The 16,915-nt window shown below is 45.6% G+C and overlaps 1 protein-coding gene and 2 non-coding genes across 3 annotated transcripts; all 3 read left to right on the top strand.

Moving 5' to 3' along the window:
• The first annotated feature begins 6,991 nt into the window (after positions 1-6,991).
• On the top strand, positions 6,992-14,331 carry LOC146032428 (cytochrome c oxidase subunit 7C, mitochondrial-like). The gene is made up of 3 exons (XM_083158493.1): positions 6,992-7,154; positions 12,370-12,504; positions 14,256-14,331. Exons 1-2 carry the CDS (start codon positions 7,080-7,082, stop codon positions 12,484-12,486), a joined length of 192 nt encoding a protein of 63 aa, XP_083014619.1. The 5' UTR covers positions 6,992-7,079; the 3' UTR covers positions 12,487-12,504; positions 14,256-14,331.
• Positions 12,175-12,238, top strand: LOC146045602 (small nucleolar RNA Z39). Its single transcript, XR_014465493.1, has one exon. It is a non-coding gene; the product is annotated as a small nucleolar RNA Z39 (small nucleolar RNA).
• LOC146045607 (small nucleolar RNA Z39) lies at positions 14,096-14,157 on the top strand. Its single transcript, XR_014465524.1, has one exon. It is a non-coding gene; the product is annotated as a small nucleolar RNA Z39 (small nucleolar RNA).
• Positions 14,332-16,915: the final 2,584 nt, after the last annotated feature.

The following is a 16,915-nucleotide window of genomic DNA, read 5'->3' as shown; positions in this document are numbered from 1 at the left end:
TATCTAACGGGCCAGGGAGTGCGCACAGGAGAGAGTGTATCTAACAGGCCAGTGGTCTTTATTCAGATCTGATCGCAGAACAAATTTTTTGGAAAATGGGCAAAACCATGTGCACTGCAGGTGGGGCAGATGTAACATGCAGAGAGAGTTAAATTTGTGTGAGTTATTTTGTTTCTGTGCAGGGTAAATACTGGCTGCACTATTTTATACTGCAATTTAGATTTGAGTTTTAACACACCCCACCCAAATTTAACTCTCTCTGCACATGTTACATCTACCCCTGCTGTGCACATGGTTTTGCCCATTTTCCAAACAAATTTGTACTGCAATCAGATCAGAATAAGAAAGAAAGTGTATCCAACAGGCCAGTGAATGGGCATAGGAGAGTGTATCTAACAGGCCAGTGTGTGCGCACAGGGGTGAAAGTGTGTATCTATCAGGTCAGGTAGGCACGGTAGGGAGAATGTATCTAACAGGCCAGGGAGTGCACATGGGAGAGAGTGTATAGAACAGAAATAGTGAGTGTGTGTGGAGGGGAGAGTGTATCTAACAGACAAGTGAATGGGCATAGGAGAGAGTGTATCTAACAGGCCAGTGTGTGCGCACAAGAGAGTGTGTATCTAAAAGGCCAGGGAGTGCGTGGTAGGGAGAGTGGATCTAACAGGCCAGAGAGTGTGCACAGGATAGAATGTATCTAACAGGCCAGTGAGTGCACAAGGGTGAGAGTGTATATAACAGGAAGAGCTAGTGTGTGGAGGGGAGAGTGTATCTAACAGGCAAGTGAGTGTGTGGAGGGGAGAGTGTATCTAACAGGCAAGTGAGTGTGTGGAGGGGAGACTGTATCTAACAGGCCAGTGAGTGTGTGGAGGGGAGACTGTATCTAACAGGCCAGCGAGTGTGCACAGGAGAGAGTGTATCTAACAGGCAAGTGAGTGTGTGGAGGGGAGACTGTATCTAACAGGCCAGTGAGTGTGTGGAGGGGAGACTGTATCTAACAGGCCAGCGAGTGTGCACAGGAGAGAGTGTATATAACAGGCCAGTGAGTGCGCACAGGAGAGAGTTTATATAACAGGCCAGTGAGTGTGCACAGGAGAGTGTATCTAACAGGTCAGTGAGTGTGCACAGGAGAGAGTGTATCTAACTGGCCAGTGAGTGCGCACAGGAGAGAGTCTATATAACAGGCCAGTGAGTGCACACAGGAGAGAGTCTATATAACAGGCCAGTGAGTGCACACAGTAGAGAGTGTATTTAACAGGTCAGTGAGTGCGCACAGGAGAGAGTGTATATCAGGCCAGTGAGTGTGCACAGGAGAGAGTGTATATAAAAGGCCAGTGAGTGCGCACAGGAGAGAGTGTATATCAGGCCAGTGAGTGCGCACAGGAGAGAGTGTATCTAACAGGTCAGTGAGTGCGCACAGGAGTGTATATAACAGGCCAGTGAGTGCGCACAGGAGAGAGTGTATATCAGGCCAGTGAGTGTGCACAGGAGAGAGTGTATCTAACAGGTCAGTGAGTGCACACAGGAGAGAGTGTATATAACAGGCCAGTGAGTGCGCACAGGAGAGAGTGTATATAACAGGCCAGTGAGTGGGTGTAGGGGAGAGTGTTGGGATTTCCTCCTTCGGGATGCTGGCATCAGTATTCTGACTGTTGGCATCCTGCTGCCGGTCATCCATATGTATCCCATTTGTAATAATTGTTGAATATCTATAAAGGTCCACTACATTTTGCTGATTTGATTAGAGATCCTTTAAAGCTGACACAACAATGAGTTGCAGCTCAGTGATTCACCACATGGTGGCAGTATTGTGCTATGAACAATAGGTAACCCCGTGTACAGTCCTCCTGAGGGTTATTTGTACATTGGGAAAAAAAACTCTATCATTGCAAGTCTCTGTGATTACATTGTATTACTTGTGATTGTGTTATTAAATCCTACAAGTATATTATTGGCATGTTTGCTAACGATCACCAACACATCATTCACTCATCATGTCCCTTAGTTGGACTATTGTATAACACCCATAGACGTGCGCACATTGAGTGTTAAGGGTGCACAGGCACCCCCTAATGCTGTGCCCCCACCATACCTCCCAACAGTCCCGATTTCAATGGGACAGTCCCGATTATCAGGGCCTGTCCCGCTGTCCCTCCCGCGGCCGGCAGTGTCCCGCGATGAGGGGGGCTGTTGGGAGTCCCCCCTGTCGGCTGCTAAGCAGCGGGGAATAAACGCTGTGTGCATGCCAGGGGGCTGGGGGCATGGCTAGAGGCTCACAGAGCCTCTGGGTCATGCCCCCATAGCGGCAAAATGTGGGAGCTGCGGCAAAATGGGGGAGCCGCGAGTATAGGCCACGCCCCCAAATTAGGCCACGCCCCCAAAATTTCCGGCGCGCAGCAACTACATCCCGCCTCCAGCTCAGCCAAAGTTGGGAGGTATGCCCCACCCCCACACTTATTGCTGATATTAATACCAGCAATAACTTTTACCAAAGACTTTTGCTTTTTAGACCTGTACTCCATTAAAATAAGTGCCCATCAATCAATTATGTGTGTTTTGCATTATTAATTGTATTTCACCATTGTCATATCACTACATACCTGTGCCATTCAGATATGATTTTGACTTTATTTGCATGTACTGTTACACAGAGTAATTAGAAGATGAAATAGGCAGGATATAATGGTGTGGCTGAGAGACGTTTTATATTGTAGTGAGTGCACGCCTGATTGGCGCTGTTAGACAGACCCAATGGCGGTGTTAGACATGCCCAATAGGTGGTGCTAGGCACACCGCTTTGACAGTGCACCCCCTAATAAAATGTGCTGCGCACACCTATGATAACACCCAGTGGCGTAACTACAACACTGTGGGCCCCAAAGAAAACTCTTGAGAAGTCCCCCCACACACACACACACATTGTCACAACAATTCCCCTTAAGCTGGGTACACACTGGGCAATTTATCTGTAATAATATCTACGCTATCGAAACCGTTACTGATATTGCATGAATATCATCGAGTTTGTACACTCACTATTTATAAAGATGCGCGATGCCTGCATATCCTCCAACATTTGAAGGGCAGAAATCGGTACACATTCAGAAAGGGGGCGTGGCCTCGTGGAAAGGGGCTTGGCATCACATAAAGGGGCGTGGTATTACACATTATACTACACATCGTAATGCCCATTACACATTTAAATAAACGCTGGGCAGGATTCTCGCAGTAACATATGCGATTATTAACACAAAAGCGATGGCCGGCGATGTGCTGCGGGTACCCCCTCCCTCCCTGAACCCCTACCCGCTGTGTGGGTGCTCCGTTTCCTCCTCCCTGCACCCAGAAGCAGTGCAGGGAGGAGGAGGTCACTGGTCCGGGCAGCACAGCAGGAGGCTGCTCGGACACAGGTGAGGGGGGTGACGTGGATCGGCGGGGGGGGGGTGCGCGGGGCGGCGTGGGACACGAAGGGAAGACCATAGGCTTCCATGGAGTTACGCCATCTAGAACTGGCGTAACCCCCGCAGCAAAGTCCCGGCGGTGGGGCTTTGCTGCATATGAAAATGCCGTAAAACCCCCAAAAACTGGGTTTTTACCGCATTTTTAGTTTGTAGCATCCCGCCCAATGTATTACCGGCAAGGGGGCATGGACAGGGCTCCGAAAAGAGCCCGTCCCTGTGATGCCCGGAGCCGGGGGATCTGCGCATGCACGGTTACGCGCTGACCCCCCCGCGACCCTGCTGACCGCACTGGCAGTATGATGTGTAGCCATAGGCTACAATGGGCTATCGCCGAATCAGAATGGCGATAGCCCAGGGGTGCCCGATGTTGCCGATGCCTCTGCAGGGGGGGGGGGGAATCGGAGATTCCTGCTGCGGTCCCCTGTGATACATTAGGGGGATACTTAATATTTGCGGTTACCCATTTTCGGGGATTTAGCCACAAATATTATTTGATAAATGCAGCCCTAATAATATGGGGCGTCAGAATGTGGGCTGAGAGCAAGGGGGCGGCTTGCTTCCCCAAGGGAGTCTGCAGGGAATGGTCAGTGAGAAGCTGCAGGCAGGCTGTTAATAATACATCAAGCAGCAATACAGCAGTCCCTGGCCCCAATGTTCTGGCTTCTCTTCCAGGGCAGCACACCACACCACAGTGTTTAAAAATTAGCCCAGCATTGGATTCAGCAGCTATAGCTGCTGCTCATTAATGATTCCAGACTTTTTTGAGGAGAGCAAGAATTGTCATATGGTGGTGCACCATTTATAAGAACTTGAGTCATAAAATATACCTTTTATTGGTTATCACTTTAAAAAGGAACGCGAAATATGACATACAACATATACACAAGTGAGAACAGTGTGTTTTAAAAGGCACGTGCGAGTTCAAGGAGCAACCACCTTAATCAAATATTTATTAGTATCACCTTTTAATACTCCTTCTTATCATAAAACAATTGTTCAGGAGGGAGGTGTCGATACGATTCTATTGGAGTTTGGTGTGTGTTAAAGTACAGTTTCAGTCAGCCATATTGGTAGCTACTTCTAGGTTACAGTGTTGATAGTTGTAGGGTGTCACTTTGCAATCAATTAGTACAATAGACTAATTCATTAATTAGGCATCAGAGTGCTGGCAATCTGCCCAATATGTATCACTTCTGAACCAGATACATGTTAGTCTTAGTAAATAGGCGTTTTGAATTAGATCTTGTATACCCCGTTTTTTCAGTCACCTCTTATACTGGAAAAAGTTGCTGTGATACGGGTTTATTAGATCTTACTTGTCTCTCTTCTGTGTCACCGTCAGCTATGCTGATATTGCAGTGACTATAGGGAGACTGTAATTATCGCCTTAGGATAGATGCTTCCGCAATATCAGGACACTGAGATGAGTGCTACAATATACACTGCCGGACGTGGTCAGTCTCACTCTGTACCGCCGACCGCTTGCGCTGGTCGTACTACGGTTGACAGGGAGACCGCCGGTGCTGTAGTGGTAGCACCGGCGTAGTGCTCAATGAACGTGCACATGGCTGGGTCGGCCGGCGTACGCTTCGCAGGTCTTCCTCAGGCCCTGGGGAAGACCTGCGAAGCGTACGCCGGCCGACCCAGCCGTGCGCATGTTCATTGAGCACTACCACTCTGTTTGTTTGTGTGTGTGTGTGAAATGTATTTACTAGTCCTTTTCAGGACTCTAATGTAATCAGCAGCCTAACAGTCTCTAGTCCCCCTAAGACCGCAGCAGCAGCAGCACGAGCTGACGGCGGTACGGGGCAGGACAACTGACTCACGGCAACCCGATTGCGGCATTTGTCCCTACACAGGGAGTGCCCGCAGATAAGCTAAGCTAGTCGGACTACAGCACTGGCGGTCTCCCTGTCAACCGTAGTACGACCAGCGCAAGCGGTCGGCGGTACAGAGTGAGACTGACCACGTCCGGCAGTGTATATTGTAGCACTCATCTCCCTGACAGGGAGTGTGTGTCCTGATATTGCGGAAGCATCTATCCTAAGGCGATAATTACAGTCTCCCTATAGTCACTGCAATATCAGCATAGCTGACGGTGACACAGAAGAGAGACAAGTGAGATCTAATAAACCCGTATCACAGCACCTTTTTCCAGTATAAGAGGTGACTGAAAAAACGGGGTATACAAGATCTAATTCAAAACGCCTATTTACTAAGACTAACATGTATCTGGTTCAGAAGTGATACATATTAGGCAGATTGCCAGCACTCTGATGCCTAATTAACGAATTAGTCTATTGTAACTAATTGATTGCAAAGTGACACCCTACAACTATCAACACTGTAACCTAGAAGTAGCTACCAATATGGCTGACTGAAACTGTACTTTAACACACACCAAACTCCAATAGAATCGTATCGACACCTCCCTCCTGAACAATTGTTTTATGATAAGAAGGAGTATTAAAAGGTGATACTAATAAATATTTCAGGGTTGCCGACTTTGTTATTCTCCTCTCCGGGAGAAGCCCGGAGAGGAGAGTTTCAGCAGCCGTTCATGGGGCGGGGCTTACGTGTGACATCACTAAGCCCCGCCCCCATGATGCTAAACCAGTAAATTTACGGATCTCTGTTGAGGGGGCGGGGCTAAAATGACGCGAGTGTGTCATTTTAGCTCCGCCCCCTCCTCTGGTACCCGAGGATTGCGGCATTTTAATGCCGCGATCCTGGGGACAGCGGGGGTGCCCCCTGAATCCGGGAGGGTTGCCCACCCTTCCGGGGGCCGGGAGGGGAGACCCGATTTTCGGGAGACTCCCGGAAATTCCGGGAGGGTCGGCAACCCTGAAATATTTGATTAAGGTGGTTGCTCCTTGAACTCGCACGTGCCTTTTAAAACACACTGTTCTCACTTGTGTATATGTTGTATGTCATATTTCGCGTTCCTTTTTAAAGTGATAACCAATAAAAGGTATATTTTATGACTCAAGTTCTTATAAATGGTGCACCACCATATGACAATTCTTTCTCTCCTCAAAAAAGTCTTCTATTAATACTGTCTGTGGTAGCACACCCCTAAGTAAATTACAATTTATACTTATCATTACTAGAGGGGGCCAAGCCTAAATATACCCAATACCTGTCTCCCTTCCTGTGCAACAGATCAACAAACCTTTTGCTCACATATGATTCCAAACACATGACCGGGACAGCAGCCAATAGAAATTACATACAATGCCATCCAATCCCTGCCCGGAGGCAGTGTGTCATAGGCAGAGGGGGAGTGCCTACCAGACATGTACGTGTGATAGGCGCCTGACCTTGAACGCGAGGAGGCGGGCGTGCACAGCGTGCTTAATTACCCGCCCGCTGCCGTCTTTGCGGAAAAGATCGCCGGGAATTGTAGTTTTATGATCTGACGTCGCAGCAACGGTCAGGTAGAGCAAGTAGTCCATGCACAAACTACAGCTCCCAGAATGCTCCGGTGCTTCCGCCCTGCAGACAATCTTTTTTTTCCTGCAGCTTCTTGCAGCGGAAGCGCTGGGCGTTTGGAGGTTATACACTGGCTGTAGTACGCGTGCGCATACCTTGCTGTCAGCCAGTGTCTCCCCCTTTGCAGCAATGCTCGGTCAGTGTGTCCGCCGCTTCGCCACCTCTGCCATCCGGCGTGCCCATTACGAGGAAGGCCCTGGCAAGGTAATAGGTTTTCGTATTACAGCCCTGCTGTGTTGTTTTGTAGAGATGGGCAACTCGGTTCTTAACAGAGTGGCTCACATAAAGACCCGGTTCTTGTAGATGGGACCTGGCTCATTAAATACATTGATATTGGAATGCGCAGTATAAAAAAAAAAAAAACTGTTTGTTTTTTACCCATTTATCCGTTTCATTAGTCCTCTTTAGAATGAAAGTTACCAAAAATTGAAATTAAACAAACTAAAAGATACAGTGTACTAATTTAAAAAAATAAATACATCATTCACTACAATTAAATGGAGAGTAGTGTGTTCATTTTAATACCCTTTGTATTTATTGTTGCATAGTAATAACTAAGGTATTATTTGTCTGACAGTGAACAACTGTCTCACTCCAGGAGCCTAAAGGTGCCCATACACTGATGTCTCGCAGCAGTGTACGGACCCCGACAGCCTGCGAGCCGCCGGGACATCCATGCGATCCGTTGTGATGGATCGCTTGCGTCCCTGCTTCCCGCCCGCCTTGCTGCCAGGAGGAACGGGTGCCGGTCTGACCTGGTCGGGTCCGATGCGCATCGAACCCGACTGCATGTCCGGGAGGGACGATTTGGTCCGATTTAACAGGCCGATTGGTCGCAATCGGCCAAAATCGGACCAAATCGCCTCAGTGTATGGGCACCTTAAGCTCACCATAGTATTCTGTTGTTCAATCTTCAGTTCAGTCAGAGCCAGGTAGTGATAGTTGATTTGCTGCAGTCAGCGGCTCAGCCAATCAATGACGGAGAACCGTGACCGTCTCACTCCAGGATTTGCGCTTGTTCACAAGCTGCCTGAGAACAAACCTGTCACTCAGGCTACTCAGCCAGTGTGTCGGTGAACACCAGTGGCGGTTCCTAGAACAAGCTAGTGAGGTCACAGCACTTTTCTGTCAGTGAGTAAAGAAAGAGCCGTCTCTGCAGAAGAACCGCCGCTCACCTCAAGCAGCCCACGGCTCAATTGGAAGAGTCGGCTTATTGATGGGCTACCCAACTCTAGGTGAGAGGGAGTCTGCTAAGCGTATAGTGCGGCGGCCGGCTCCCCTGCCCTACACATATAGTACAGGCGGACTGCGCAGCACAAGTAGTTGTGCATGTTCCCATCAGGTGGTGGTGCCTAGCCCTCCTACCGCCGCTAAGGCACTGCTGCAGCTGCCCCTTCGCTGATCGCGAGTCCCCTTGCATCTTCTGTGAATATGTGTGTGTAATATAGAGCTAGTTGAAATTATATATAGGGAACGGTAGCTAGCAAGCAGCGGCACTCGACAGGGTTTGCAAATATGTCAAAAAGTGGTTTTATTGCAATAAACCCACTTTTTGACATATTTGCAAACCCTGTCGAGTGCCGCTGCTTGCTAGCTAGCTACCGTTCCCTGTATCCACCTCCCGGAGGGCACCCAGGTCGCTGACAGAAAAGAGGTTGAGTGCCAGACTGACTTCGATTGTATATGTATGTATGTATGTATGTATGTATGTATGTGTGTGTGTATATATGTATATACCCAACCCAATAGTGTTATTCGGCGCCCATAAACAATTTTATAGTGAATTCAGTCTTTCCACAATTTGTACAGTTATAAAATTATCAACCAAGATATCTTCTTAGATATAAAATATTTATTATAAAACACAAATGCTCTTGTAATAGAAGTATCCTCTTGGGATTGGGATCATACCAAGTACCCGACGCGTTTCGTCTCTTAATTGAGACTTCATCAGGGGTTTTGATAATTATAGTATGAATCTATAAAGATGTTATAATTCCCAAAAAATCTAATGAATTTTTCACAGTGGTTTTTCTCAATGGGACGATGGTATTTACTGTAATCTTTGGAATAAGATTTTTTGGTCTGATTTTTTTTAGATCAGATTTTTCAGTAATCATCGATTTTTCTCTATTATGATCGTAATACTGTGCCAATTATCCTCTTTTAAAATGGTAACGCTGTACCGTTTAAGAGTGTATCATAATCTCATTCTTTAGTGAATTTTTTATATGCGAATGATACTTGATGTGGGTGAACTGTATTAACCCCTTCCCGACATTTGACGTACATGTACGTCATGGTCGGGAAGTACTTCCCACCCACCCGGCAGCCTCTCTCCCACCCGGCAGCCTCCCTCCCACCCAGCCAGCAGCCGCAGCGCCAGCCCCCCTCCCACCCCCCCGCCAGCCGCAGCACAGCAGCAGGAAAGTTTATGTAATTGAAATTACAGTATATGGGATAAAATGAACTATATATATATATATATATATATATATATATATATATATATATATATATATATATATATATATATATATATATATACATACACATACATACAGTGATCGGTGCTGTTAAGTACAGCACCGATCACCACCGATCGCCAGCCTCCCCCCCCCCCCCACCCGGCAGCCCCCCCTCCCACCCACCCGGCTGCCAGCACCCCTCCCACCCCCCCACCAGCCGCAGCGCCAGCCCCCCTCCCAAAGCTGGTGAGCAAAATGGGGTCACATGTGGGGGGGTTCCACTGTATTGGTGCTTCGGGGGTCTTGCTAATGCGACATAGCACCCACCATTCATTCCACCACCAAATATCACTCCTTCCCTTCTGAGTCCTGCCATGCACCCAACTGGTATTTTTTGGTCACATATGAGGCATTGCCGTACTCGGGAGAAATTGGGGCACAGATTTTGGGGTGCTTTGTCTCCTTCATTCCTTGCGAAAATGAAAAATTTTGAGCCAGAACTGCATTTTTGTGTAAAAAATTACATTTTTTTACACAAAAATGCAGTTCTGGCTCAAAATTTTTCATTTTCGCAAGGAATGAAGGAGACAAAGCACCCCAAAATCTGTGCCCCAATTTCTCCCGAGTATGGCAATGCCTCACATGTGACCAAAAAATACCAGTTGGGTGCATGGCAGGACTCAGAAGGGAAGGAGTGATATTTGGATTTTGCAGCACAGATTCTGGTTGAATGACCCCTGAAGCACCCATACAGTGGAACCCCCCCACAAGTGACCCCATTTTGCAAACTACACCCTTCAGGGAATTCATCAGGGGGTATAGTGTACATTTCAAACCCCCAGGGGTTTCACCAATTTTGATACAACTGAGCTGTGAAAATGAAAAATTAATTTTTTTCATTTTCACAGCCCAGTTGTATCAAAATTGGTGAAACCCCTGGGGGTTTGAAATGTACACTATACCCCTAAATGAATTCCCTGAAGGGTGTAGTTTGCAAAATGGGGTCACTTGTGGGGGAGGTTCCTAACTTTTAGCATCTTATGGTGCCTAGAAACCTACATGGTGCCTAAAATATAATCTCATAAAAAGGAGGCTCCAAAATCAAGTAGGTGCTCCTTCTATTATGAAGCCTGTGGTTTGGTCAACGTGCACACTAGGGCCACATATAGGATATTTATGAAAACAAAAGAATTGGGGGAATCAGTTTTTAGTCACATTTCTCTAGTAAAATGTACTGTGTTCCTTAGAAAAATGTATTAAAATTGCAAATCTGCAAAAAAAATGAAATTTTGAAATTTCACCTACACTTTGTTTTAATTCCTGTGAAACACCTAAAGGGTTAACAAACTTCCAAAATGCTGTTTTGAATACTGTGAGGGGTGCAGTTTTTGAAATGGCATCATTTATGGGGGTGTCTCACATACAAGTCCCTCAAAGTCTCATCAGAACTGAACTGGTCCCTAAAAAAATCAGTGTTTGAAATTTTCTTGACAATTTGAGAATTTGCTATTCATATTTTAAGCCTCCTAGTGTCCAAAAAAATTAAAAGGAGGTTGAAATAATGATGGCAACATAAAGTAGACATATGGTTTATCTTAGTTATTAACTATTTTGAGTGGTAAGCAGAAAATTTAACATTTTGCAAATTGCTAAATTTTCAAATTTTTTGCGACATTTTGGTATTTTTCACAAAAAAACACAGACTGTATCGACCCAAATTTACCACTAACTTGAAGTACAATGTGTCACGAGAAAACAATCTCAAAATCACTGGGATAAGTAAAAGCAAAAAAAAAGTTATCCCCACTTAAGTGATACATGTCAGATTTGAAAAAAAGGGCTCTGTCAGGAAGGCAAAAACTGGCTGTGTCAGGAAGGGGTTAATATGGGTGAGGGTAGCCACAATTCTGGCCTAATTCCTCACAATCCAGCCTCCAAAAGTGTAAGTGTTCACTTATTGACTTTTAGGCTTAAACCATAAGTAAAAACAGGTATATGGAACCTTAATTCCCGCCTCAAAACAAGTGACGTGATCACACTCTAATATTCTTTGGGGTATCGGAGTTAAAATCCCCTCAATGTGGCCTGAGCATGTGCACTCTCCAATAGGCAAGCAAAAAAATCTTATCTAAAGAATTAATACAGTAAATACCATCGTCCCATTGAGAAAAACCACTGTGAAAAATTCATTAGATTTTTTGGGAATTATAACATCTTTAAAGATTCATACTATAAGTATCAAAACCCCTGATGAAGTCTCGTAAAGAGACGAAACGCGTTGGTTACTTGGTATGATCCCAATCCCAAGAGGATACTTCTATTACAAGAGCATTTGTGTTTTATAATAAATATTTTATATCTAAGAAGATATCTTGGTTGATAATTTTATAACTGTACAAATTGCGGAAAGACTGAATTCACTATAAAATTGTTTATGGGCGCCGAATAACACTATTGGGTTGTATGCAGTCTACATCCTGTGCTGTGCCCCCGGGCTGCAGTACAGATGGGCGAGTGCGGCAGTGGGACCGCACAGTGCGAGAGCAGATTTAAGATAGCCGGCCCCCGCGCTTACATTTAGCAGGCTCCCTCTTACCGAACTAGGATTTCTGATGCCCGGGGCATGTCAGTAATTTGGTGACTGGCTCCTAGACTTTAAAGAAATTTGTCAAGCCCTGTATTACACTGAGATCTTCTCCACCTGCCGTAGGCCCCGACTATGGGCTGCTGTAGCGGCATAGTACAGGCTATAACTGGTATAAATAATGAGAACATATCCGTATGAGGTGACCTGTGATACTGTAAACGCTTTCTGATGTACCAGTTCCTTTTCTAATATCTCTATATCTGTGTATCTATCAATAGGTAGTTTCACACGGCCTCCTACTGTATAAACATTGATTGTTGTGCAATGCTTAGTAATTTTTCTCTCTCCCTTTTGTCTCTTGCAGAACCTGCCCTTTTCCATTGAGAACAAGTGGAAGCTCCTCGCCCTAATGACTGCTTTCTTCGGCAGTGGATTTACCTTCCCCTTTATTATTGTCAGACATCAGCTATTGAAAAAATGATAAACCTCTAAAGAAGAGGTAATTGCTTTGTGTGAAGCATGGGTGTCGCTGTAACAGGGAGTCCTGCAGTTGTACACCTCCCGGAAATGTGGTGTAGACTTCTGAGCCCATACTGGAGATGTTAACGGCCATTTATGTTTCTTCGTTTTGAAGAATAATAAAAAAACAGTAATTGTCCATAACATAAATGGTCTCCCGACAGTCGAGAGGTGGAAAAAAAAATAGATCTTACACATAGAAGTGTAACATTTTCTCCTTGTATGAGTCATAACCGAATACAAATGGGAAAAACGGATTACAATTATGGTGCAAACCGCAAACTACTTTTTAGTCATTTGAAAAACAAATGCTATTCATAGCCGTTCCATTACTTCTATTGTATAACTTTATATTCGATAAGTGTTGCCGCAGAGGGGAGTATTCAATGGTTTTATTCTCCATGTGCAGCGAATCCTGTGCGGCAACACTGTTTAGGATTCGCTGCACATTTGCAGGGTTCAACAGGGCTGCAGCATTCGCTGCCAGCCCTCCCTGTCACCCTATTCAATGCCGCCGGGGCTCGCTGACCCTGCCGGCAAATTTTAACCCCGCAGGGGGATGGATGGAGGCAGGCATGGAGATGTAAGCCTGCCTGCCCCAGAATTTGTGGGAGAGGGCTCCCGGGGACACAGGCAGCAGAAGCTCCACCCCCCCCCACGGAGAGCTAGCAATTGACAGGGGTAGAGAGCCGCTCCACTGGTCCCGCTCTTAAGAAGCCGGGAACAGTGTGCAGTGAATAAATATCTAATGAGCTGCTCGCTGCTCCCTGCTGGCGAATGTGCAAAAAAAAAATATATTTAATATATATTAATGTGCTTCAAGCACATGGATAAAAATAGCACGCCCCTTTACAGAAAGAAAATTCTGATTTATTTTTTTTGACACCAAAAAAAACCCTTTACTTTAAAAGATCACTTTCCAGTTCATCTTAAAAAGATGTCGAATGCAAAACGGTGAATCATGGCAAAAATCAGGGAGAAAGCAATTCGCCATCCTAGCATTGAATACTCGGCGAATCCCAGTGAAAACCCCATTGAAATACACCAACAAATTGCAGAGCGCATGAAACTGAGAACTGGCCGGCATTCTCTGGTCGCTTTCGGCGAACTGTGAACATTGAATAGGGTGAATCAGATTTTCAGTGAAAAAGATTCACTGCAAAGAGTGAAAACAGCACGATTCACAGAAAAAACTGTGAATCTGAAGCATTGAATACTGGCAATAGACTGAATAGGCCGGCAAATCAATTGTTATAGCGACGATATCCTTTTAGCTCATGGATTTAAGCACATATACAAATATTTGTAGAGTATTGGGTTACCTGGAACCTGGGAATTTTTAGAAATGATTCAGCATACTTTTGCATAAAATTCTTATTTAGTTGCTGATCCTTCAGCATCTATTGACTGAGTTATGTGTCATTAAAGGGATTAATTAAAGGATTTTGCACCAAGCATGGTAAAATATCTATCTTGAAAGATTTGGAATGTGGTTTTAGGGCTATGCTACTGTTAAAATACAGATTTTTTAGATTTTTGTTCATCTTAAGATTTGTTGTGAAAATACCATTGTGCATATGATGATAAATTAACAGTATGATCCTCCATGACACTGTAAACGCTTTCTGATGCACATGTGTGTAAATATATCAATTTTTATTTCGTATTGTGTGAATTATTTTTGTATTTGTCGCCTTTCCTTTAATGTATTTGTATTTTTTCTTTCTTTAGGTGCAGTGGACCGTCTGACACTTCTGTATTTTCCTACCATGCCAGACATGGGTTGTAAATAAACAGTTATACGTGATATCTTGTTTCTGGTTTAATCAACACTATAGCCATGAAATGACGTCTCTTTAAGGAGATCGTCCTAAGGAAGTCTGTATAGAGATGCTTCATATATCTTTTTCTTGTAAATTTTTATTAAATACAAAATGTGTAACTTAACTATGTAGTCCGCTAATAGATGTATTTAATATGGTTACTATTTGGAATTTCAAAAGGTTTCATGTGTTCATAAAGTCCAATACTTCTGGTGAAATGTATCTTCAGGAAAATAAACTTTCAGAAAGAATGAAAATGAGAAATTAATCCATATTGGACCCTTTGAAAGCAATATAATAATGTACAGGAATTGGAGAGATAGAGAGAGAGATACACAGAGGTAGCACCTCTCTTCTTCGCCCCGCGCCCGCCAGATCCCTTTCACTGGCGAGCGCCGGCGGTAGGGACTGGGACGCGCATGCGTCTCACGCGCTTCCCAGTATCACGGCGGCTGGGCAGCGTCTCCCTGCCGGTCTCCACTTCAGGGAGACGCTGCCCAGTTCGAGGGGGACCCCCGCCAAGCTCCATTGCCACGGGGCACCGTTTAGCTCTGAACAGGTAATGCCACTCCCAAACCCACCCCTAGGTTGACATGGTTCCAGGTCGATATGGATCAGGGTCGACAGGTCATTAGGTCGACAGTCAAAGGGTCGACATGGGGTGTTTCACTGTTTTTTTGAGCCGACAGGTGGTATTTCATGCCCTACCATCCACTAGGGCGTGATGGGAGAACAAAATAGTGTGCCCGAAGCATGGCGAGTGATGCGGTGCGCTTCAAACTGTGTCAATGTCGACCATGGCGACATTCGGGTCAAAAAATTGTGAAAAACCCCATGTCGACTTTTTGACTGTCGACCTAGAACCATGTCGACCTAATGCTTGTCGACCAACATACTGTAGACCAAACGATCCCAAGCCCTCAGTTCTACCATGCATTGCAGAGCATTTCCATAAAACACAATCCATAGAGGTAAGTAGGGTGCAGAGCTGCTGTAATCTGCAGCCACCTCTAACTGACGCCCGCCTGAGGCTGCTTTGACTACAGACAGAAGCAGGTTCCAGTGTAAACACGCAGAGAATGAAAGTTGTCTGCACAAACAGTGCTCTGTACCCATACACTTCCCCTTTCACACTGCAGTCACAGGCGAGCGCTAGGTATCGGGTTCCTGGAAGTCACATGACTGTTTAGAAGTTAGGTGTCAGGAAGCCGGCCGTGCATGTGATGGTAACGTGTGGAGTTCTCAGTGACTCGCTCCTCCATTATCTCTGCTCCATTATCGCTGGTTATTACGGAGGCTGTGCGCATGCAGAGGAATATCTTCCTACCATAGACAATTGACCATTAAAGGTCGACACAAGCATTAGGTCGACAATGGGATGGTCGACAGTCAAAAAGTCGACCTGAGTTTTTCAGGTCTCTTTTGTGCCGACAGGTGGTATGTCATACCCTACCATTCACTAGGACGTGTACAGAGACTATAATAGTGCGCCGAACTCAGCGCGACACCGTGCCGGAGAATCATGTGAGGAAACTCACGTCAACATTTTGAATGTCGACATTCCCATTGTCTCGACATAATGCTTGTGTGGACCTTCTGGCCCTGTCGACCTATTTTATGTGTCAACATTTAGTGGTCGGCCTAATGTATGTTCATAATGTTGACCCAATGACCCATACCCCTGATTGGCTAGAACTTTATCTCTCTACACACTTTACCACTCTCCAAGGCTTAGTACATATGCACTAAAACCCCTAACTACAGTTTCAGTAAACAATGCAGAATATTTCTGATATTGTGTAACGCTCCGGAGAGAGGAAACGCACCACAGGGAATGAGGAGTCGCCCACCGAGCGCATCTGCTTTCTATAGTTGTGTAGGTTACTTTACAACCAGCTTTGGAAAAGTTATCATACACTTCAGTTCCATACCAAGGGTGGGCACAATGGTGAGTTGGGTAGCACCTCCTGTGCCCAGCTCATACCACACGCTACGGACCAGCTTGTGTCATCAGCCATTAGGCGTAACAGATTACACACTTGGTGCAGTAGGGCCTGGCCTGGCTCTCATCTTCCTCCGCCAGGTTCTCTTCCATTTTCAGCAGCAGATGTGACGTCATTGGGCCACAATTCTGAGGGTGAGAGGAATCAAATCTTGGAGAAATATAAAGTGGAGACGTTGCCCTCAGCGATCGGTCTGCTTTGAGCTGTACTGTTACCGGCTGTGCTAGACAAACAAAGCAATTTGAGAAGCACGGATGGTGTAATGGTTAGCATTGCTGCCTCACAGCACTGAGGTCATGGGTTCTATCCCCACCATGTGTTATATATACGGGGCAGTACGGATGGTGTAATGGTTAGCATTACTGCCTCACAGCGCTGAGGTCATGGGTTCTATCCCCACCATGTGTTATATATACGGGGCAGTACGGACGGTGTAATGGTTATAGCATTACTGCCTCACAGCGCTGAGGTCATGGGTTCTATCCCCACCATGTGTTATATATACGGGGCAGTACGGATGGTGTAATGGTTATAGCATTACTGCCTCACAGCGCTGAGGTCATGG

The sequence above is a fragment of the Crinia signifera genome, chromosome 1 (genome assembly GCF_055691185.1).
Source record: "Crinia signifera chromosome 1, ASM5569118v1, whole genome shotgun sequence".
In the NCBI taxonomy this organism is placed as follows: domain Eukaryota; kingdom Metazoa; phylum Chordata; class Amphibia; order Anura; family Myobatrachidae; genus Crinia; species Crinia signifera.
The sequence above is the reverse complement of the archived record's forward strand: the minus strand, read 5'-3'. Positions and strand labels throughout refer to the sequence as shown.

Bases quoted from the DNA above. Each gene is read 5' to 3' on its own strand.
- LOC146032428 (XM_083158493.1), top strand. From the start codon at position 7,080: ATGCTCGGTCAGTGTGTCCGCCGCTTCGCCACCTCTGCCATCCGGCGT. The intron at 7,155-12,369 runs GTAATAGGTTTT...TGTCTCTTGCAG, and splicing joins ACGAGGAAGGCCCTGGCAAG to AACCTGCCCTTTTCCATTGA.